This window comes from Pavona decussata, unplaced genomic scaffold (genome assembly GCF_977016875.1).
Source record: "Pavona decussata unplaced genomic scaffold, jaPavDecu1.1 SCAFFOLD_169, whole genome shotgun sequence".
In the NCBI taxonomy this organism is placed as follows: domain Eukaryota; kingdom Metazoa; phylum Cnidaria; class Anthozoa; order Scleractinia; family Agariciidae; genus Pavona; species Pavona decussata.
Genome location: NW_028145580.1, coordinates 829540 through 853556, shown reverse-complemented (window position 1 = coordinate 853556; position 24017 = coordinate 829540). Strand labels below are relative to the sequence as shown.

The 24017-nt window shown below is 38.4% G+C and overlaps 1 protein-coding gene across 1 annotated transcript in view; it reads right to left on the bottom strand.

The window, feature by feature from the left end:
- Positions 1-4493: 4493 nt before the first annotated feature.
- LOC146464093 (uncharacterized) overlaps positions 4494-24017 on the bottom strand; it is a 30218-nt gene continuing 10694 nt past the window's right edge. Inside the window, exons 11-15 of the mRNA XM_085083707.1 lie at positions 15459-15746; positions 14702-14989; positions 9262-9549; positions 5191-5478; positions 4494-4871 (exon numbers count right to left, since the gene is read on the bottom strand). Of these exons, the coding sequence (XP_084939833.1) occupies positions 5192-5478; positions 9262-9549; positions 14702-14989; positions 15459-15746 (1151 nt within the window). The 3' untranslated portion in view covers positions 4494-4871; position 5191. The remainder of the gene's footprint in view (positions 4872-5190; positions 5479-9261; positions 9550-14701; positions 14990-15458; positions 15747-24017) is intronic.

Sequence of the window (24017 nt, the reverse complement as noted above, 5' to 3'; positions counted from 1 at the left end):
TTGTAAATAAGCGCTTTTCAATACGAGCGATCGGTTGTGCGGTTCGGTGCAATTCCTATACTTAAGGTTGCATTGCCGACAGGAATAGCACCGAGTCAGGAAGTTGCTGAAAAAGTAAATATTGAAAAGAAAGTGATCGAGAACAAATACGCGAACGTTAATATCGATTGTGAATCACTGGTTTCATTGGTAATGAGTCGCGAGAGGTATGTGTTTTGAGCTTCGCTCAATTTCGTTGCAATTTCAACAGCTTTCACGGCAAAATTTTGCCGAATTGAAAATCATGGCTTTTTTCTAGCAGGAGTTTCGTTTTAAAGTACATGCATTATCGAAAGAAGGCGTTTAGAGTTTGCGAAGACTAGTTTCTGACTTATTTCTTGTACATACGAGGTTAGTAGTGTGTGACTAATGCTATTTTTAACTTCCAATCACAGGCCGGTGCAATTCCTGTGTTTAGCCGCAAGTATCATAACAACGGCCGCCATGTTTGTGCCACAAATGACGTCATAGATTTCTTTGTTGATGATTACTTCCGCCTTTTTTCCGCTTAGGTTGTGGAAACGTCACCACAAAGTACGGTATTTCTCAGGCGTACACTCCACCTGGATGATCATAATTTCCCTACTTATGACTCCTGGGTTCAAACCATTCACTAAGTATGTTGTTCTGTGTCTCCGAGACTTCAGAACCTTAGACCCCTCGAAAACACAAGACCCCTCGAAAATTTATATGGTGTATTATGGTCACGCAATCATTGCAGCTATTTATAAATTTCGACAGAATCCCCTTCCGGTTTCAGTAGTCGGTTGCAACCGGGAAACGAGAATGAACGCAAAATTTAAATCTTAGCCAGAGATATCTGATCATCTCTCATTGAGCGTTGACCTCGAAAACGACAAGTTCTAGCATTCCCTTCATTTGCAGAAACCGTAGTTATTTGATGGTCCCCAAGAAAACCATCTGTTACGCGAAGGTGTCCTTATTTTCTTGTAATATAAGACAGATTTCGCTAAAAGCAACATAAGTTAACATGTAACATGGTTTTGAAGGGATGCAGTCTTAAGATATACGGAAAGAGGGAAAAGTAAAGAACAATTTTCCACGTCAATACGGCGAACGGCAAACGAACGAAAACTCTTAAGAAATTATTACAAAACTGAAGCCTGGAAAGAGTAAGAATGAATCTGTGTCCTCTTTGCCTCACTATCAGCAATTATCAGTTTGGAAAACTAAAAAAGGAAAAAAAGATAAAAAGTAAATTCCCAAAAGCAGTTTATTTTAACCCTGAAAAACAAACTTATGATCTACACAACATTTGCCTTAAAAATTACGAAATCCGTCCCGTTTAAATGCAAAAAACGTTCCATTCAAAAAACTTGAACAGATCAGAGTTTCAAATCCTCTAAGTGAGTTATCAATTGCCAAGCAATTTTCTTTTTTCAAGATATCATGCAGAAGTTCTACACGCTTTCTCCTAAATGTCTTAGATACCAGAAAATAATTAGTTTTTTTTTTATAAGATAAACTTGATTGGCCCACGTTCCACCTTCGCCATCAGCCTTACAAGCTGCCGAATTTCCATACTTGTCAAAGGTCTGTGCTGCTGTAGCACTGGCTGCACATTGGCCACCATTTTGAACTGCAAACATGTTGTAGCCCTTTCTCAATGCAGCCACGGCACACTTTGCAATGGGATTCTTGCAAGATCCATACGATCCATCCAAAATAGGAGTAGTTTCTCCCACGCTGGTGATTGCTCGATTCCCGGTGTCCTTATGTTAACCATAAGCATACCTCAGCGACCGGCGCAATCTGATTGGTTACACAGGTGCCGTCTATCGACCGATAGACCGTGGCACCTGGAGCTGGTCAATCTTTGAAAATGGCTTCCACTTCGCGTTTTCGTAAAGTTTGTAAAGAAGACATACGGGACGTTTTGTAAAGTTCCATTGCAGAAGAATACAAGAAAGCCACAAAGTATGGAATGAAGATTTTTAAAGGTAAATGGAGAAAAATTGCCGAAATAAAACTACGCGTACTTAAGCTTAAGTTCGTAAGTAAACAAAACAAAGTTGTCAAAGAAAAGTTTTGTTTTAGACCGGTTTTCAATCCAAAAAGAAATTACAACACCCATTGAACAACAAACAAAAGCCGATTTAAACACTTGTTTGCAGACGTTTTATGTGTCAATGAGAGAAACAATTGGAGAACCCGAAAAAGTTTCTTCACTTAAAGTCATCCGAGCGGCCATTGATAAGATTTTTGAAGCAAGCTGAGCACCGATTAACAAGCCGTGGTCTACCGTCGATGATTATCAATTTACTGAGAAGGCAAATCACTGATACGCTCAATGCAGCCCGTAAAAATCTGAAGAAAGAGGAAAAAATTGGTGCAGTTGTTCATAAAACTCCCATTACAAGCGAACAATTACAATGACCTTTTCAAAAGTGGTCAACTGGGAGATGCAGATACGAAAGATCCTAAACAATTATAGCGAACAGCGTGGTTTTACACAAACGTGTATGATGAATCCTCAGCCATTGGCCAATTTCATGCACTATTCAACCGATTTTATTTTGTTGTCAACTCTTTTCCAGAATTTGAAAATGAAAAGGACTTTGAAATTAAGCTTAGTTTGTGCTTGACATAATTTTTTCACGGTTTGCAAGTTTCTGAGACTGCGCAATGTATGGCGAGATCACTGTATAAATTTGTTTTTTTTTTTTTTTTGATGAATGAACTTTGCAAATGCGCCACTTTATCAGAGCGCGCGCGAAAAAATTATAATATAAAAAAAATATTTAATAGCTCAATCACTGAGGTATGCTAAAACAATAAGACGGCTCACTCTCGGTTTTCATCGCCTTTGATAGTCGGCTTGGGTCTTCGCCCCTGGCCAACTATCAGCCGATAGAAACCTCGAGCTTGCCGTCTAATTGTTAAATAGTTTGATAGCCTAAAGAAAGAGTCACGCGCAGCATCAAACTTCATCAGAGGAAATAGCAAGGAGTGACAGGCCTGCATGACTTCTAACAAGATCTGACAAGCATGTCATTTAGAGATTATCCTTTTTTAAAGGGAAATTAGTGGTGGCTCTTTGAAGATTTCTCGTAGGAAAGGCTGGTTTTGTATTAAAGGACCTTAGTCAGCCTCCGCCATTTTCGATGCCATCGAAATTATTGGTTTTGCACGGTGAAGCGAAATCTTATTGCTTAACTGTAAGTTGTGTTCCTGAAAGTAGGTTTCATTATCTTTAGTAGTTTCGCAGTGCTTTCGTTCATTTCGACATGCTCCGAATAAAATATAATAGCCAAACTCTCGCATATAAACAAAAACAAAGGTGTGGCTGACTAGGGCCCTTAAAGTGCCATTTTCCAATTAAAACATGTTTGAGACTGGGTACTGATGGTTGTGTTACTGAAGGCAATATTTGTTTGGGGGTGTTGTCTTTTTGCTTCAATATCAATGACCTTTTTGTAAATATGACATTTGATAAAAATGTTTTCAATCAGATTATTTGGGTAGCCTCTAGCAAAGAGTCGTGATTTAATTTTTTAATATTTTCTTCAAATGGCCTCAAATGTTGCCTTAAGGCTTCGCCCTTAACAAATCCTTTTTTTTTTACTCCTGGTAGGTGGCTAGAGGAAAAATATGTGTATTAAAAGGTTTCAGTCGGCTTGAAATGTGTTTTATTATCCAGTATGGAATGATGATGGAATCGATTGCCTTTGTATAAATGTAGTCTCAGCATTTGAGATTTCAGTCGTAATTTTGATAGTTGGATATGAGTTTGCTTGTTCGATGAACTGTTCTATATCGTGTTTACCAGTGTCCCACAGAGAAAAGATATCGTCAATGTCAGTAACGTTTCCAAACGGTAGGTTTTACGACGCTTCAATGGCTAACAATTTTATTTTGTGTTTCAATGTCGGCCATAAAAATGTTTGCAAAAGCAACGGGCATTTTTGTGCCCATGGCTGTACCATGGCATGGATTTGGAGGTAGTTCCTACCATTGAATTGGAAAGAATTTTCTTTGAAAAGAGAGACCTGTACGTATTGAAGTCATTGATTTGGACATGACCCTCTTGTATTTTATCTTGTTTGTTCTTGGCAACAAGTGTACTTCCTCTGTCAACTTTAATTTAGGTCACTACGATACTTGATAGCGTGTAACGCTTGACGTTCTTTGCGTGATAAGTTTTGTTTGGCTTGGCTATCTTTATCTCCACAATGATAGGTTTCTAGAGCAACTAATGTTTGAACTGGTGGATCCCAGTTTGATTTTATGTACATAGAAGGGATGAATTGGTTTATTTTGTCCGTGTAAAAATAAGATGTAAGGTACCACGCTAAGGGCAAATATTTCCTCTTATTGCAATTTATTGAATATTTAAATCACAATACAAAAACAAACAAACAAAAAAAAAAAAAAAAAAAGCCGCACTTTAAGCAATTCCTTTCAGGAAATAAAACACAAACGAACAATCCAAGAAATGGATTTTATTTAATTATCCCCAAAACTTAAGCAAACAAGATTACTAAATCCTTATAGTGTTACAGGCAAAAATGTCCCTGACCCTTATTTATTAATTAAAGGAACTTTACCCGCCTTAATCACCAAAGACTTATCAGATACAAGCAATTACGGCTAACATTTAATAAAGCAAACTTGATTAGCCCATCCTACACCTTCGCAATCCAACGCACAGGCCGTCGATTTTCCATACTTGTCAAACGTCTGTGTTGCTGTATCGCTGGATGCACACCACCCTCTAGCCTGCACTGCAAAAAAAGTGTATCCCCTTCTCATTTCTGCCACGGCGCACTTTGTAATGGGATTCTTTCAAGAGCTATACGATCCACTCAAAACTATAAAAAATTAGATCAGAGAATTACAAGAGAGACCAAAAGATAAGGTTTATTTTTTGAAAGGTGTGTAATTATTAAAAGCTTTCTCCACCAGTCAATGGGCTCGAAACTGTGAAAAGAAAGCCATAAACATTTGAAACAGGTGAACTTTTCACTGATGCCTTTTCCTTGATGTCTGGATTGCTAAAACAAATGTTAGAAAATTGTCATAACCTATAAAAGCAAGAAGGCTTCTTCTATTGGGATCTACTCTGAGTTTCAAAAAACAAGTGCCTCATTATATTGGAAATGCAGCGAGCCGTATAATCGGTTATTTTACCTTAAATAACATAAACCTGATTGCCCCACGGTCCACCTTCGCCATCAGCCTTACAAGCTGTCGATTTTCCATACTTGTTAAACGTCCGTGCTGCTGTAGCGCTGGCCCGACAATGACCACCATTCTGAACTGCAAACATGTTGTAACCTTTTTTCATTGCCGCCACGGCGCACTTCTCAATGGCGTCTTTCCGAGAGCCATACCATCCATCCAAAATAGGATCCGTTCCTTCCAAGGTCTTGATTGCTCGACTGTACGTGTCTCTATAGCAGCCAATAGTTTGATAGCCTGAAGAAAACGCCACATGAAGCATTAGAACTTACGCGCCACGAATAATATATATATTTAGCCAATGAAGCCTAAAAGCGGAGCTCCACAATTCCTTTTGAATAGCATTTATATACCTGCAAGTCTGCTTATTGTATGAACGTAATAACACGTAATAACGTTACAAATTCCTCATCCTTTCTGGAGTCTAATATATCTTTATCTTTATATCTGAGCTGATTTTCAAAAAGGTGGCTACAGAAATTGAGCACATTTTGAGACTTTCTAAGCTGAAGGAATATGCTAGTCATTAACAATACCCCAGTTACGGTTCATCACAAGAAAGTAAGGTCAGGAAATACTATGCAAGAGAAAAGAGGGGCTTTTCTTTGGAATTAGACGTGACATTGACACCTGAGTGAAATGAGACATGACCTGCGATCCGACTAAACAAGTGTGACACTTGGTAATTATTAACGGCGCCAACGCATCTTAAATCTCAACCAAAGCCCGGTCTTTAAAAGCTCAAGACTAGCCTTCCACAAAAGAGTCGGCTTAATAGGGGCAAGACAGCGTTTCAAATTGATTTTCCGTCTTAATTATAAATTCAAGACGTAATGAGAATCACGCCGAACGAACATCTGGAAATTATTTATGACATTGAGTCCGGAAATCCGACCAAAATCGCACTTCTCGACTAATCGATGACTAGCCTAACAACGCTACAGTTATAACGGCGAAAAATAATAAAATAACTTTTCAAACTCACGCTTCTTGAAGAGAAAATCCTTGCCCATTCTTGCTAGTGTTTTCCATATGAGCTTAAGTGCCGGATGTTGAAATCAACATTTGAAAAGGGAATGGTTAGCGCCCTTTTCTACCACAAAAATATACTAAGTCTTTGGCTGGTTCAACAATTCGCGGAAATTTCACGTTGCCCGAATAGAAATCATCCCTAAGACCTACCTTTAAAGCCAAAGACTGTCACCTCCTCAAGCAAAGCACACGATATGCTATCCTTTATAGTTCACGCCCAGGTAACTGAAAGTTACCCGTTTAGCTCAAAAAGAGAACTAAAAAGGGAGCATATTAGACGAGGCAGGACGCTGCACTCGTAAGACTTCTTCCCTCTCTAGACTTAATGATGTCCTCAGGAAAACTTTGCTTCAGGAAGCCAAAGAAAACGCTAGCCCTAATGACTTAGTTCTGAGCTCAGAGCGCGCGCCCAATTCAAAACCAAATCGTTGTGCGATTTAAAGACGTTTGAGAGAGAGTGGGGCTAGGCTAGCAAATCAGGGAGGGAGGGAGGGGGGGGGGGGGGTAGAAGAAAAATATTTTGGTTTTATAAATATTTGCTAATGACCATTGTAATCTATTAACTTACTGATGTGAAATTCAATATGAGACGCTAAAAAAATAAATAAATATCTTAAGAAAAGTTAACAAAAACGTCAATTTCTGTAGCCACCTTCTGGAAAATCAGCTCAGATATATCTTAAAGGGGAAGTATCATGGGGTTTTAGGCATCTTTTGCTAAAAATGATGAAATAAGACCATCTATCAGCTGCCAAACAATTCTAGAATGACGAGAGGAAAGAAATCAACTCAATTCTTGAAAGGAACATGCAACTCTTGATCTGTTCTAGCGCATTTTGGAAACAAAAATGCGAGAGCTTGAAAAACATTAGCCTAACATTTTTCAAGTTTCAATCCATACCGGCCTATTCTGTCTCTGACTCGAGGCACTAATCAACAGTTTTATTGCACTGGGGTGCTTATTTATAACAAACTTGACAATTATCACTTTGTTTCTGCTGAGAGACAAACATTTTTGGGTTTTGAAATGACAGCAAATTTGCGTGATACTTCTCCTTTAAGTGCATATAAACCAAACCGTTTACGCGTCAGCGGAAAATGCTGTTCTTGTCGATCGTGCGCGCGAGAGTACAGTGCTGAATTCCGATGACGTTCGAGAGTATAAAATTCTTGTGGATGAAAAATTAAACTCTCCGAAAATATTTGTCCAGTGGAAATTATTAATGTATCTGCATAAATCTTGAAATCCCTAAAATAAGGAAAATTTATATCTTGTTGTCGGAAAGAAAGCATTTAATTTGTAAACAGCTTCCAAGGTGGCTACCGCGTGGTTTTTCACGCGTGCATTTTGCCAGCTGGGATAAAAATATTTGAAAATTCATTACTCTGTAACCTACTACCCTGAAAATATTCCTCGAACAGAAATATTTATAGCCTCATAACAAATGGTAACAAAAGAAGAAATAAAGGAAAAATAATGTTTGGTTATGGTTCGAAATATTTGAGCGTTTACTTTAAAATTAGGATGTGTTTACAAATATGCGCTGCGAATGAATTATACCAAGTCCAATACAAAATTTTCAAAACAATTCATAACTCTGGGAATATTCAGTCTCCTAAAGAAATAATTCTAGTCTCTAAGTAAACGGTAACAAACGGAGAATATAGTTAAAATAGTTTTTGGTTGTGGCCCGAAATATTTCAGTGAGCGCTTAAAATTAGAGCGTGTTTACAAATATGCGCTGCAAATGGCGAATGAATTTCACAAGTCCAACACAAAATGTTCAAAACAATTTATAACTCTGTGAATATTTTTCCTACAGAAATAATTGTAGTCTCTAAGTTAACGTTAACAAAAGGAGAATACAGAAAAAATAATGTTTGGTTGTGGCCCGAAACAGTTAAACTTAAAACGTTTACTTCGTTTTCACAAATATGCGCTGCGAATGAATTACACAAGTCCAACACAAAATGTTCAAAACAATTCATAACTCTGTGAATAGCTCTGTAAATGTTCAAAATTAACTTATCCACGAATATTTGACGTATGAACGATTTAAATATTCGTGTATAATTTATTTGAAGTAACTTATGTTAAATATAAAAAATTTACGACAGTTGCTTGCAAAAATGCATTTAAGCCGGTTGATTTCTAAGTGACTTGCGAGTTGCCTACTCGCCAAGTTTGTTTTCAACTGATATTTTGCCTGTTTGTTCGTCATCTAAGTCGCTCTCGGGTTTCAAATTTGCTTATTAGTCCCCTGCTTTCTCGGCATATGTAGTTTGTCGACATATTCAACGAATACAAGAATTAGTTTTCTTAAAAATTCTCGTTTGTTTTTTTAAAAGAAGTTGGTCATCCCACTTCCCGCCGAAAACACACGGGTACGGTTACAAGGCACCGGGTTAAATTAAGGCATTTCACATTAGCTTACATTAGGGGTGGGAAGGGAGGGGGGGTGGGGGGGGGGGCGGACGGTCGGGCAGTGACGTCATAAGCAAAATTTTTTGCATACATGGGTTTACCAAAATCACTTATCAATGGGGCTCCGCGCGCGCACTGGGGGCGCGCGCGGAGCTCCGCTATTAAAATTAAACAAGAACCAGTTCTTTGACCAGGAATAAATCAGATCACAGAACTAAAACAAGGGTTAAATGTTAGAGTTATTTGGTTTTCAAGGTGTTTAACTCTTAACATATTCTTTTCACCCGTCAATGCCCGGAATTGCAAATGTGACGAGAAACTGGGCACCGAAACGTACAACAGGTGAACCTTAAAGCTAGCATAAAAAAGAATAAAGATGCTCTTTCCCAGATGTATGGATGCTTAAAGAAATACTAGAGAGTTGTCATCGACAATAACAGTGAAAATTCTTCATTATCGAGTTCTTTGAATAAATAACAGCGATCGAGGATGAAACACGTCTTCAAACTGTTAAATGCCTCATTCTATTAGAAATGCAGCGAGTCGTATAATCGGCCATTTACCGTTAATGACATAAACCTGATTGCCCCACGGTCCACCTTCGCCATCAGCCCTACAAGCTGTCGATTTTCCATACTTGTTAAACGTCCGTGCTGCTGTAGCGCTGGCCCGACAATGACCACCATTCTGAACTGCAAACATGTTGTAACCTTTTTTCATTGCTGCCACGGCGCACTTTTCAATGGCGCTTCTCCGAGAGCCATACCATCCATCCAAAATAGGATCTGTTCCTTCTAAGGTCGTGATTGCTCGACTGTACGTATCTTTATAGCAGCCAATAGTTTGATAGCCTAAAGGAAACGCCACATGAAGCATTAGAACTTACGCACCACGAATATTAGGCCTACTCTGGGACCTTAAGTCGCTTTAAGTCGCTTAAAGTCGCCTAAAGTCGCCTTAAGCAGTGGGAGGGGGAATCTCATATTAAATTGACGTTGGTGATTGCCATACCTTTTAGGGGTTAATATTTGTGGTTTGATACCCCTTAGGGTGTTAAAAGCTAAAATTACTTCCATCAGATACATTGTGGGAGCTTTTAGGGTAATCAGAGCCAAAAAATATGACAGGCAGCAAATGTCAATCAACTGATTTGGCACCTCTTAAATAAAATGATAAAAAAAATGTTCAGATCATGCCCGCAAAACAGAATTCTGATACCTTTTAGGGCTTCTTTTCAAACTTTTCGAGTTTATCCCTTTCACTCTTATATGGGAGCCCCCCCCCCCTTCCCCACAGCCCCTGCTGATCTTTTAAAAATCGCTTAGGTTAGAAAAAGCTCAAATTTCCCCAAGAGGATAAACTTCCCCATTTCAATAAAAACATATATGAATTTGTTGTCCATAATAGTGTGTTCATTGAGTTACTGATCTCTGTCAGTGACTCAACTGATGGTCATAACTTATATATAATTCCATCAACCATCCCCCCATACAAATGCGAGAACTTAAAAGCTGGGTTGGAGGACCCTTTCTTAAAGTAAAAGACCTGGTTGTTACACATTTTAACAGAAACCCTAAATGATTGGTACAAGAATATTCTTTCACTGGCATGGCTCCAATACTCTAGCACTCCAAGAAGCCTTCTTGGCAGTTTGCCATATTTATGCGATAAACTGCCCACCTATGAATAAGCACCCACTTTGAATAAGCGCCAACCCCGAAAGCCCAAAAAGTGAATAAGAGCCTGCCCTCAAATAAGAGCCCACCCCGCCCCCTCCCAACAAAATACATTTCTGTACTAGCCCAGCATGAAGTAAGATCAGTGTCAGTTGTGTTCCAAAATTGGTTTTAGATAAGAAACTCAAAGAACTTTTATATTGTTTATGTTAGATTTTGCACTTTTTGTGTCTTGTTCAAGCGAAATAAACTTGTCAGCCCCCGTTATCCCTTGTCTTGTTATTCTCTTAAAATGCCCTGGCTTGCTGAAAACGTTGGGAGACCCTCCTGGTCCCAAAATTAAGTGCCCAGGCTGGTTAATTGAATAAATACGGTATTAACACATTTGTTTTAAAGCAGGTATGAATTAAGCAATGGATTCAAACTGTGCTGAGGCTTAAGTACTGAGGCATGGAAAGGAAAACATGAACAGAAATGTGAAAACCTTTTCCTGCATGAACTTTTTATTGGAATAATTTGGATAACAAATAAATAAAATGAGCTGATAAAATGAGCTTCTGATAAAAAGATAATTTTTTCCAACTAGGTCCTAAATAAAAATCAGGATCCAATGTCTCTTATCAAGAATTGATAAACTTTATAAGCTTAAGTGCACGCTGTATGAAGGTTAAAATTATCCACTATCAGTCACTTACCGATTGGAAAACTTATCAGGTGCCATCGAACAGTACATAAATGCAAGAAAGGATAACTTCTGGATATTGACGTGCCAAATCCATTCGCGATGAGTGTCTATTTCACAACAACCATTTGACTTAGCATTTGTAAACAATTAAAACGAAGAAGCTGAAATGTACCAGGCGTCCATACCAGCTAAAGCTCGTTCTGATTTCATACATGCATTGAATTCAGTTTCTTGCCGCAAATCTTCATTGCCAAAATGTTTCCTGTAATTGATCATTAAGTAGAAATGCAATTATACGGACATCTTTTCCACTCTGACTGGAAATAATTCCAAAACCTCTTAAAGTAAATCCGAGAATTCACAAGTTGCATGCATTTGAAAAAAGTGTGGGCACTGGGAACAAATACAGATGGAGAAATGCATGCTAAGACGATCGTCTTCAAAATGGCGGCACCAATGCATGCTTTCAAGGTTTGTGTACATTTTTGTGAATTTGTTATGCGTATTCTTGTTCTGTTATATTGTCATCAGTTGAACGGTATATATTTTCTTTTAAACAGGTAAAACGCTACAGAAGGAGGCGTATGAACATTTTTATAGCTGGATTTCTGGCTTGAAGCTGGGTGTCTCGAAAACGAAGACCTCTAAAACGAAGACGCTAAGCGGACCCTAAGACCCTAAGACCCCGAAAACTTGAAAACGAAGACCCCCAAAACTTCCAAGCATAAAAAAATCAAATAACATAAAAATACATTATTTCATACCTCAAGTGAAATTTAATTCCTTCCTGTGGTCCTACTTTGGTTATCCGCCATCTTGAGCTGAGCAGCTGCGTTTCTTGGAATACTGACTAGAAGTGTGTTTCCCGCTCCACTGGACCGGAAGCGCGTTTCCCAACGTCTCAGTTGCGCTGCTGGGTTTTTATTTAATAAACAACTAGCAAAAGAAACGAGTGTTAAATCCCTCCTTCTCGGAACTACAACCACGCGATCGTGAGAGCAAAAGAAATGAAGCCAAGGCTTTCTACTATGAAAGTTGCTGTAATGATTTTGAAGCTCAATCCCGAGTGTTGATTCCTATTTTTAACAAAATTCATCAGCCTCCCTGTTAAATAGGCCTTATCACGGTTTTCGACGCCATTTTGACGAGTAGGCAAACAGGCTTGAAATAACAGTGTTTTTATGAAAATCCGATGTCAAATAATTTTCATAAAACATCGCTTCTGAAATATTCATGAATTGGAAACTTTTGGCATAGGAAAAGGACTTTAGGAAAAAATTGGAGGGATGTAAGCTGTGCCAGAAAGCGTCCAGTCGTGTTTTGAACTTTCCATACATTTCCCTGTATTTTTTCCCGCGAACTATGGCTTAGTAGCTGTTCACGGCTGGTTTGCTATCGAGATAAATGTATGGATGTACGGCTAGATTGAAGAACCTCAAAATCATTACAGAAACTTTCATAATAGAAAGCCTAGGCTTCATTTCTTTTGCTCTCACGATCGCGTGGTTGTAATTCCCAGAAGGAGGAATTTAACACTCGTTTCTTTGTAGTTGGTAATTAAAAAATAAAAACCCGCAGCGCAACTGTGACGTTCGGAAACGCGCTTCCGGTCCAGTGGAGCGGGGAACACACTTCTAGTCAGTATTCCAAGAAACGCGGTTGCTCAGCTCAAGATGGCGGATAACCATGGTAGGACCACAGGAAGGAATTAAATTTTACTTGAGGTATAGATTAATGTATTTTTATGTTATTTTATTTTTTTGTACTTACACTTGGAAATTTTGGGGGTCTTCGTTTTCGAGTTTTCGGGGTCTTAGGGTCTTCGTTTTAGAGGTCTTCGTTTTCGAGACACCCCTTGAAGCTGGTATGAATTTGGCAACGACGGCCATCAAGCAACATTAGTGGAATTTGGCATGGAGGAATTCAGCTACTGACATAAGTGTTATATTGATAGTGAATGTAACAAAATGCTGTAGTTGATCAAATTATTTGATATAAGCTTGCTAAGCTTAATGTGTATTAAATATATCATTGTGATTGATTGAGTGATTTTTGATACTCTTTACATATTTATTACCGATCAATGCTGTTGTTTAATAGATGAATTATGTATCGAAAAATTCCAGATGTGATCACTTGTGGGCATAATGTGCATCATGTCAAATGTTTCGGGGATGATCACCCATGGAGTTTCCTGATACATAATGCTTGCATCATAACAATCTAGGCAATATTTTATTTCCTTTCTTGGACACATTTTGTTCAAGTCTATGCGTGTTAGTTAAGGTCATATTGAAGGCCTTTCTGGGGCTGAACTGGGGTGTCTGTACTAAGGACTTGAAATCTTAATAATAATAATAATAATAATAATAATAATAATAATAATAATAATAATAATAATAATAATAATAATAATAATAATAATAATAACTACTTATATAGCGCTTATCCAGTTCTGTTCTAAGCGCTTTACAAAGTAAAAATCATATTTGTTTAAAATAATTCGAAAAAAGATGAGTCTTAAGTTTACGTTTAAAAACATTTAAATTGTCGCAATTACGGATGTCGATAGGTAGTTTGTTCCAGAGTTCGGGGGCCGAAACAGCGAAAGCTCTTGAGCCATACGACTTTAGGTTATGGTTGACATGACATAGGCGAAATGCGTCAGACGACGATTGGAGCGTTCTTGAAGTTGTATAGCGGCGTATCAGGTCTTGTATGTAGATGGGGGACTGCTGGTGAAGAGCTTTGTAGGTGAGCAGAATTATTTTGAATTTGATTCGCTCGGAAACTGGAAGCCAGTGGAGTTCAAATAAAATAGGGGTTATGTGGTCATACTTGCGAGAGCCTGTGATCAGTCGAGCCGCGGCATTCTGTACTGATCTTTGTGATGATGAAGCCTGTGGATTACAATAAATCATTCACAGGCAAGAACTTCCTGTTTGCCTTTAAGGTTGAGGGTCCCATATCCATGTGGGACCAAAACAAGGCAATTTAATTGTATATGTCCACTGTGGCATATTAATAGGCCTAACTATACATGGGCAACAGTCTAGCTTACTCACTGCACCTTGTATAAAATTCTCCTTAAGTCGCCTAAAATCGCCTTAAGTCACCTTAAATCGCCTTAAGTCGCTTAAAATCGATTCAATTTTACAGTGTGTTTTGCTTAAGTCGCCTTAAATCGCCTTAAATCGCCCTAAGTCCCCCAAAGTTACGGCGACTTACGGTCCCAGAGTAGGCCTAATATTAAAATTAAACAAGAACCAGTTCTTTGACCAGGAATAAATCTGATCAAAGAACTAAAATAAGGATTTAATGTCAGAGTTATTTGGTTTTCAAGGTGTTTAAGTCAAGATACCCCTTTTACCCGACAATGCCAGAAATCGGAAATGTGAGAACAAAGGCACGGTGACCGCGTACAACAGGTGAACCGTTATAAAAGAATAAAATTAATATGCTCTTTCCCAGATGTATGGATTGCTCAAAAAAATGCTAGGGAGTTGCCATCGACTATAACAGCAAAACCCCTTCATTATCGAGTTCTTTGAATAAATAGCAGCGATCGAGGATGAAACACCTCTTCAAAATGTTAAATGCCTCATATTAGAAATGCAGCGAGTCGTATAATCGGCTATTTACCTTTGATGACATAAACCTGATTGCCCCACGGTCCACCTTCGCCATCAGCCTTACAAGCTGTCGATTTTCCATACTTGTTAAACGTCCGTGCTGCTGTAGCGCTGGCCCGACAATGACCGCCATTCTGAACTGCAAACATGTTGTAACCTTTTTTCATTGCCGCCACGGCGCACTTCTCAATGGCGTCTCTCCGAGAGCCATACCATCCATCCAAAATAGGATCCGTTCCTTCCAAGGTCTCGATTGCTCGACTGTACGTGTCTCTATAGCAGCCAATAGTTTGATAGCCTGAAAAAAAAAAAAAAAAAAAACGCCACATGAAGCATTAGAACTTACGCGCCACGAATATTAAAATTAAACAAGAACCAGTTCATTGATACGGAATAAATCAGATCACAGAACTAAAACAAGGATTAAATGTCAGAGTTATTTGGTTTCCAAGGTGTTTAATTCTTAAGTATCCTTTTCACTTGTCAATGCCGGAAATCGCAAATGTAACCGCAAAGGCACAGAAACGTACAACAGGTGAACCTTAAAGCTGGCAAGAAAAAAACAATAAAGATGCTCTTTCCCAGATGTATGGATTGCTCAAAGCCGGAAATGCTAGAGAATTTTCACCGACTACTGATAACAAGGAAAACGCTTCATTATCGAGTTCTTTGAATAAATAGCAGCGATCGAGGATGAAACACCTCTTCAAAATGTTAAATGCCTCATTCTATTGGAAATGAAGCGAGTCGTATAATCGGCCATTTACCTTTCATGACATAAACCTGATTGCCCCACGGTCCACCTTCGCCATCAGCCTTACAAGCTGTCGATTTTCCATACTTGTTAAACGTCTGTGCTGCTGTAGCGCTGGCCCGACAATGACCACCATTCTGAACTGCAAACATGTTGTAACCTTTTTTCATTGCTGCCACGGCGCACTTGTCAATGGCGTTTCTCCGAGAGCCATACGATCCATCCAAAATAGGATCCGTTCCTTCCAAGGTCTTAATTGCTCGACTGTACGTGTCTTTATAGCAGCCAATAGTTTTAAGGCCTGAAGAAAGAGTCATGATCATCTGGCATTTAAAATGCAGAGCAATGCAGGATGTTTGTGAAATGAACCTAGTTTAATTGCCTATGTACGGCACGGGTATTGTTTAGCCCAGTGGTAGAGCATCCTAACGAGTAATCGGAAGGTCATTTTTTTTACTCCAATAGTTTGGTGAGCCCCGATTATCTTTTCCGCGTATGCCTGTGTCACTGACTCAATAAACGTCTCTCATTCTTTCACCACGGTTAAAATATAACATGAGATTTCGTTCAATGCCCAAAAGCAACTCATTAAGAGAGCTGAGAGTTGTATGAAACAAACAATAAAATAACGAGTATTATACATGGTGTTCCATTTGAGAATTGCCCAAAGCACTTTAAGAGCCGGACAGGATGACTTGAAGCATTCAGCTGTTGATTAATAGCAAAAGAGGAAGATTCGTTGTCGATGTTATTAGCTGAAGCTAGAACTGCGTTTTAAAATGATTATAAATCTCTAGTTCACAGATGTGTTCTCATGAAAAGTACCAAGAGTCGGTGTACTAAGTTGAAGGTCAATTACTTTTCGTATTTATTCTCTTACATTAACTAGCATCCTTCGCAGACGTTCTTTTCGCTCGTCATGTAGCCTGCGTAGCTGGCGGTTTTTGTTGGTGGGCGGGAAAGCCGGGCCAAAACGCGTGGTGCAGCTGCGGAGGGAAATGGGGCGAGAGCCGCGACAGTTGCGGTTCTCGTTGCTCTCGCCCCATTTCCCCGCAGCTTCGCCACTCGTTTTGGCCCTCGTGCCCGGCTTTCCGTCGAGCCCAGCGACAAAAACCGCCAGCTACGCAGGCTACTCGTCATGCAATTTTTTTTTTGGGAGGGTATATTGCGTCACGAGCTTAAGCAAAAGAACAACAACAACAAAATGCCAAACTTACCATGCACAAAGCTGTAGGAAGTGGTAGATAAAAGGATAGCGATAACGAAAAATGTGATGCTCAGACCTTGCATTCTTCTTGTCTGTAAAAAGATACAAGACTGACAGAGTGTTTTTATGGTGACCATTAGCGAAAACCTATGAGTGTTGAAAATTAATTTTTCTTGTTTGAGCGAATGTTCGAGCAAAATCATCGCATTGGCTGTTTTGAGTTATGCAAAAGAGAACGAGATGGTGAAAATATTACATTCATTTTGAATTTTTTTAGAGACCGAACTAAACTGTAGCCACTAAACAAAAATCTGAAAGGCTGAATTGGTTTTCAGAAAAATCCTAGTGGTAGACAGAGCGACGTATCGTAAGACGATACTTGTTGCGTCCTGTCATAAATTCTGTTAGTGTTGACAGCATTGGGAGGGAGCGTGGGAGGGCTGGCGGATGGCAGAACGTTGCTTTCGTATAAAGAACAGATGGGTATTTAGTCTTAACTGCGCAAACTGAATGTGTTCAGCTTAATTCAAAACGTTCAACTGCGCGAAATTATACAGGTTGCCACCGAACATTCCACCAAGAAATTACCCGGGTAATTTCACAAAAAGAGAGTTTCAAACTCTCCTCAAGCCGTGACCATTGTATATATAGCGGCAATCACATATAATATTTTTTTGTAAACCAAGGTATACTTCACAAATGACTAAGCCGTATTGATGAAATGCGCCGAACGTTGTTATATAATTAAACTTTCACTCAACAAAACGAGCACTGTGATTGGTTGATTCTTGGTCACGTGCCCCTAATTAAATACAAACAAGTATCCCGACCGGGATACAATTCCGCAGTTGTTGCCCTCTCAGTTGTTTGTTTGTTTGTTCGTTTTGCTGTGATTGTTAGAGGGAAAGTCTAAATATATAACAAAGCACTTAATGTATGGTCCCTCGGGAAACTAGTAAGTTTTGTTTTGCCTCGAGTCCTGATGTTTCCCTCGACTTCGTCTCGGGAAACATCAGGACTTTCGGGTAAACAAAACTAACTGTTTCCCTCGGAACGATACATTAAGTGTATAGTATATTGGACCACTGAATACGTTGCGCATGCGGTGTACATCGGACGTTACAAACAGCGCAAACTTATGCGACGAGCGACCAGAGAATCGTGATAAAATGGCTTTGGGGCCTGTTTTTTTACAGCATATTATAAGGTTAGAACATTTCGAAATGTTTTCCTATGTGCTTATTTTAACCTAATATGGGTTGCTAAAATTCATGTTTGACCCGCAACTTCAATGTTTACCGCGGAGGGTCAAATATTTGCATTGTTACGGACTTTGTAAAGCTTTGAAAAGCTCTCGCGACGCTCTTAATCATTTGCCCAAAGAAATTTTTACAGGAATCTATAGACCATCCTTCTAACATTCAACCACCAGAAGGTTGAAAGGTTTCGCACATGGTGAAAATTCCTTTTATTCACGAAGTATTTTTACTACAGTGAATCGTATGCCTTCGAAATTAAATTATTTCGTATACACAGAACAATGCAATATTTTCCAAAATCATTCCAACAGATATTTAGAGAATGTAAAAAAAAAAGATTTGAGGGTTTTAAAGGCGGTAGAATGATTTGTTTTTCCACGCGAGGCTCTCAAATCCGTGTAATAATTTAGCGCCTCAAATGGCGATTTTAACGTATTTCGTTATTTGCCTTTTTCTTTGAAATAAAAGGATATTTCACCGAAAAAACTCTACAGTGATTTTAGTTATATCCTAGCGTATCTAACATCTAAATATGAAAGAAATCGAATTTTCCACCCTTGCCGCGAAATTTAGAATTTGCCTGATTCTTACAGACAGGCGCTGTTTTAAATTGTTATATTATGACTCTGATTAAATAGAGAGAGTTTTTTGTTGTAACACTCACCTTCAATCAGTACAGGCAGCTCTTCAACTCAAACTGATAGTCAACGAGTTCGAAATGATACCTTTGTTGCTGATGAACGGATTATGATAGCATAAGGACGAGGCAAATATATGTCTAATCGGTTATGAATGACGTTTGCATTCACACGCTCCAGTGTAGTTGCTGCTAGCAATACTCCTTTTTCAGATCATAGTCACGGTTTCAAATTATATCTTCTAATTTGAAATGAAATTATCTACGAATAGATTGACCATACTTAACTAAAAAAAGCTAAAATTTTCGTTGAGTTTCCTTCAACTTGAAGAAATAGCAAAATTCAAACACAAAAATGGAGAGTGGGCCGTGTGTTTCTACTGGCGATACATAAAGTTTGCAGTATTTTAAACTGGGGGTTGGATGAATTGTTTTTCGCCTACGTTTACCGCCAGTTTCTTTTGAAAAAAATTATTTTCCAGCTACTATTTTAACCCACAGCGAGCTACATATAATGTAGCGAGGGCGGACTGAGTAATTTTGTATAGTAGAGCCTAATATAAAGGATAACAACAAATTGACACGAGAAAACAAAATAAAAATAATGCTTTAGAGAAGCACTGTACCGCATCTCGCAAGCATCACTAGTTTCTAAAAAGTGGGTAAATTTGTCTTTTTTTCTTATTTCTTTAGGTGAAGCAAAATAAAACAAATGATTAGGCTCCGAGAATTGCAGGCACCTAAGCTCAAAAAGGATCAGTAGGTTTTGAAATTTGTTTTTTGGCGTCTGCTTTTAAACAGTTCAAATTTTCGCCCTTGTCAAACTTTTTTGACAACATATGGTAAATGTTGGTAGTTTGGACCCTTGCATGATGTTCTCCAACAACGGCACGTAGTCAAAGCTACCTACGCACCCTCATTTAAACGATTCAAAAGCCGCGTGTACTGTATTTTTTCACAGCGAATGCCATAATAATTAAGGGATTAGCTCAAATGGTATTTTGAAAAAGCCCCTGCTTTCTATGTACATACAAAGCCGTAAATACAACGGGAAATTTGGCTGTATTTCTAAGATACCAGTAACGTTTCAAGAAATGTTATCCATATTTATAAAAACTGGATTATTAGATGATGCAATTCTAGAATTTGACTTAGTGGCCATGGGATATGAGTAATTATACTATGCCTGAGAAATTACTAACTTCTTGCTATTTTTTTGGTTGTTTCGGTGATTTTGGATGTTGGGTGAGTATATCCAAGAAGGCGCGTACAATCCAACGAGCGCTCGTGAAATAATTGTTAAATATGGCACTTTCCAACGACTCTGGCTACCGATAGTTTACAGCATTTATTTATTTGTTTTTTTAATTCCAAACTGGTTGATTGACTTGTTTTGAACGACCGTAAAACGTCAGTTCTTACCAAATTATTTCTACTCATCAAATTAAATGATTCGATTTAGAGCCCGGGGCACTTAGTCACTTCTGGTACCTCAAAGGAGGGCGCTTATTGGGGACTGGGCGCTTCCTTCTAACAGTATCAAATGTACTTCATCCTCTCTTGTGTACATTGAATGCTCAGTTTCAAATTTTTGAAAATCACTGGTCTAATCGACGTCGATAGCTTCAATGTCACTTGCATTAGTAAGAATCAGTAAGAAAGCTTTCCGATGTAGCATCTTCGGTGATTTTTCGGTGATCCAATGACGATAAATAGGCACCAGAAGGTAGCCTAAGGATATATAACGTTAAAGGTCGACAGTTGGCTACAATCATAAACTAAGATAGATCGCTTGTCTATCACGTAGAGTTGTAGACGGGAAGAAAGAGTTGCCTTATGTATGACATAAAGTACCAGATTATTAATTGAACGCAGTCGGCATGAATTTATCATCTTTGTTTTGTATTGGTGGCTACTCGGTACACAGGCAGGAAAAAGTTGTGTGTTTGACTTTCACTAACAGGGTGGTAAATAGTGCTCTGGAATAATTAAACATTTACACCAGATAACGTGTCTGAAAATTTTGCAACGGCTTTGTATCACCCCAGGTTTGCTTTTCAAAGAGAAACTGAGTCGACATATAGGAAAGGAAGTTTTGTCTGCAGTGGATTTCTTCGTCTTTTCACGCTTAATATCCTCAGTACAGAAAGTACAAGGTATGCCTGTTAACCAGGCTTGTGTTTTCTGCTTACTCCGTTTAGAGATGTTTACTCAAAAATTATCTCGTATCGCGCTAATAAAAGAGGGCACAGAAAGTTTTTCTAGTGCAATTTTGTCAGCATATCTTTTGCACCCTTTCCTCTGGGTCCGTTCCATATAGTTTTTGGCCACTTCTAAAGGGTTGATTTTAAGTGGCCTTTCGTATCTGGCGTGGCACAAGTCTTAGCTTTTGAACCAATAAATGTACAATTTATTATTCAAGTGGAATTTGTAATGATTAATGTTAATGTGTTTACATTAGGTAACATTCTTCAGATGGCTAGTGACTTATCCTAAACAAACTTTTCACATTGAATGTCTCGTGTTGTTGTAGTCAGATTTTTTTTTCTTTTTTGCGTAAAGGCTGGTTTCCATATGATCGCAGATCGCAGATCGCAATAAGGTCTGCGATCGTCTGCGATCATATGGAAACTACTTCTGCGATCGTCTGCGATCCTGCGATCGTGATCGCAGACGATCGCAGAAGATAGAACCATGTTCTATCTAAAGGCTGGTTTCCATATGATCGCGGATCGCGATCCGCGATCATATGGAAACCAGCCTTTAGATAGAACATGGTTCTATCTTCTGCGATCGTCTGCGATGATCGCAGACCTTATTGCGATCTGCGATCTGCGATCTGCGATCATATGGAAACCAGCCTTTAGATAGAACATGGTTCTATCTTCTGCGATCGTCTGCGATGATCGCAGACCTTATTGCGATCTGCGATCTGCGATCCGCGGTCATATGGAAACCAGCCTTAAGACAGCATGTAAGGGTTATTGACCTGGAGCGAGGGAATATATCACATATCCCCGAGGGAAAGGTCAATAACATACTTATTTTTTCGGTTGGTGAGGATTCCTAATAGAAACAAAGACCCTAAATAGTTAAAGGCTTATTTTATACCAGGTCGAAGTCTAATACACAACATTTTTTAATGGCAGATAGTAGGCAGTGAGAGTTTGGCTGTAAAGATGTTTTTCTCAACTGTTTTCTGAACTTTGACAACAGTAGGTAGACAATGTCTTTTGTTTACTGGTACACAGCGGGATTAAATTTAGTTCTGAATTATTCACACAACAATATGTATAAACAATTGCTTTTGTCTGCTGGTGTGCGTGGTAAACATGTTTGTCACTTTTGCATAATCACTGCATTCAGTACACTGCACGTGATTGAGCGGCTGCTGTTAAATTTTGGAAATAGCGAGCAGTCGTTGAGCGGTTGTAAAGATAAAGTCTTTTTAACCGAAAACTTCTTACACTGTCTTTGCTGAACGGATTAGAGACCGTATTCCTGAAACTGTAAAGAAAGCTACCAGTGGGGCAACAACAACAACAACAACAACAACAACAACAACAACAACAAGCTTTATTTGCATGACTATAACAAATACAGTATTGCAAAAGCTATTCATAGCTAATTATTGATTCGTTAACTAATTCTTAAGATAACTTAAAATAAAATAAAATAAAGTAACTGAAGTCTTTGCTTATTTTAAACTTTTCATACAGTAGAGGTAATCATTCCGGAGAGAAGTTTATCTCTCAATTCGAAGCACGAGGAAACAAATGAAATTAATTGAGTGTTTATAAAATAGTCTGTTGAGTTCGTGATATGCGATAGTAAAGCTTCTTTTACTAATAGTCGTGTAAATGGAAGGCTAGGTTCTATTTTAGAAAAAAACATATATCTCTTAAACAAGAGTAACTTGGGCAATCTAATAAAAAATGAATTTCGTCTTCAATGGTTTTACGGTTGCAAACATTACACACCCTTTCATTACGGGGTATGTTGTCGTATCTTCCTGTTTCAATCAAAAGCTTGTGGCTGCTTATTCTTAGTTTCACTAATGCTTTCCGAGAAGCGTTTTTCCTTGTGAGATCTAGGTAAGCAAAGGGGCCAAAAGTTTTTTTGATTGTGTAATAAAAGCTGAGTTTGTGTGAGTGTTGAAGGGTTTGGTGCCAATAAGAGATATATTTCTTTTTCATAAGATCTATATATTGTTTTGATAATTAAAGTTGGGGAAATTATAGTATTCACTCATCTTCATGAGACTGGAGTAAAAGCTAGTTTGACCGCTATAATGAAGGTCAACAGATATTCTTAGGGATTGTTTTGCTATAGAATGTTCATCCTTTCCTTGGAGGTAGTGTACGGAATTAAGTATCTTTTTATTTATGTCAACGATTAGAGGAAATCTGCCAAGTTCAGCTCTACATGCAACGTTGGATGACTTATTATGTACTTCTAAATAGCGTTCACAGAAATGTAAATGTGTTTTTTCAATTCTGGAGCCTTCCCACGACTTAAAATCTGATTTAACAAAGGCACCCCACACTTCACTATTGTAGGTTAGAATTGGCTGAATCATTGTGTCAAAAATTTTACATGCAAGTGAAGGTTTCAGTGTACTAAAATCAGTGTGTCGTCTTAGACTAAAGAAAGCATGAAGAGCTTTTTGTCGAAGATGTTCAAGCGAAAGTGTGAAATTTCCGGAAGACGAAATGCGAGTTCCTAAGTAAGTGAAGTCTTGTACTATATCTATTAATTCATCGCCTATGTGAAAGGTATAATCGCATTTTTTTGTGCTTTTTTGAAAAATCATTATCTTGGTTTTCTTAGGGTTTATATTTAGCATCCATGAGTTGCAAAATGATGATAAACTGTTGAGGCAATTTTGTAATCCCAATTTTGATCGTGACAACATAATTAAGTCATCTGCATAAAATAATGAGCTGAGTTTGGTGCCATTTGGTAGTATAAACGGGTCAGACAAAATATTGTTGAACGAAAAGGCTAAATCATTAACATATAGAGTAAAGAGCAGAGGACTTAAAATGCAGCCTTGACGCACACCTCTACTGTATTGAAAAGATCGCGTTTGACTATTTCCAATTCTAACAGAACACGTAGAATTCGAGTATAAACTTTTGATAATTTTATAAAAGCTTCCTCCGACATTGATTTGTAACAACTTGTACATAAGTCCATCGTGCCAGACAGAATCAAACGCTTTTCTGAAGTCCACAAAACATGCGTATACTTTTGTTTGGTGAGATTTGACATATTTATCTACTAGTGTTCGTAGTGTAAAGACATGGTCTGCTGTTCGATTTTTTGCCAAAAAACCAATTTGAGATTTTTGAAGAATGTTATGCGACTGAACGTGTTCGAGGAGTCTTTGATTGAGAATTGAGCAAAAAAAATTACCAAGACAACTAGAAATACAGATTCCACGATAATTTGAGGGATCAGTTTTAG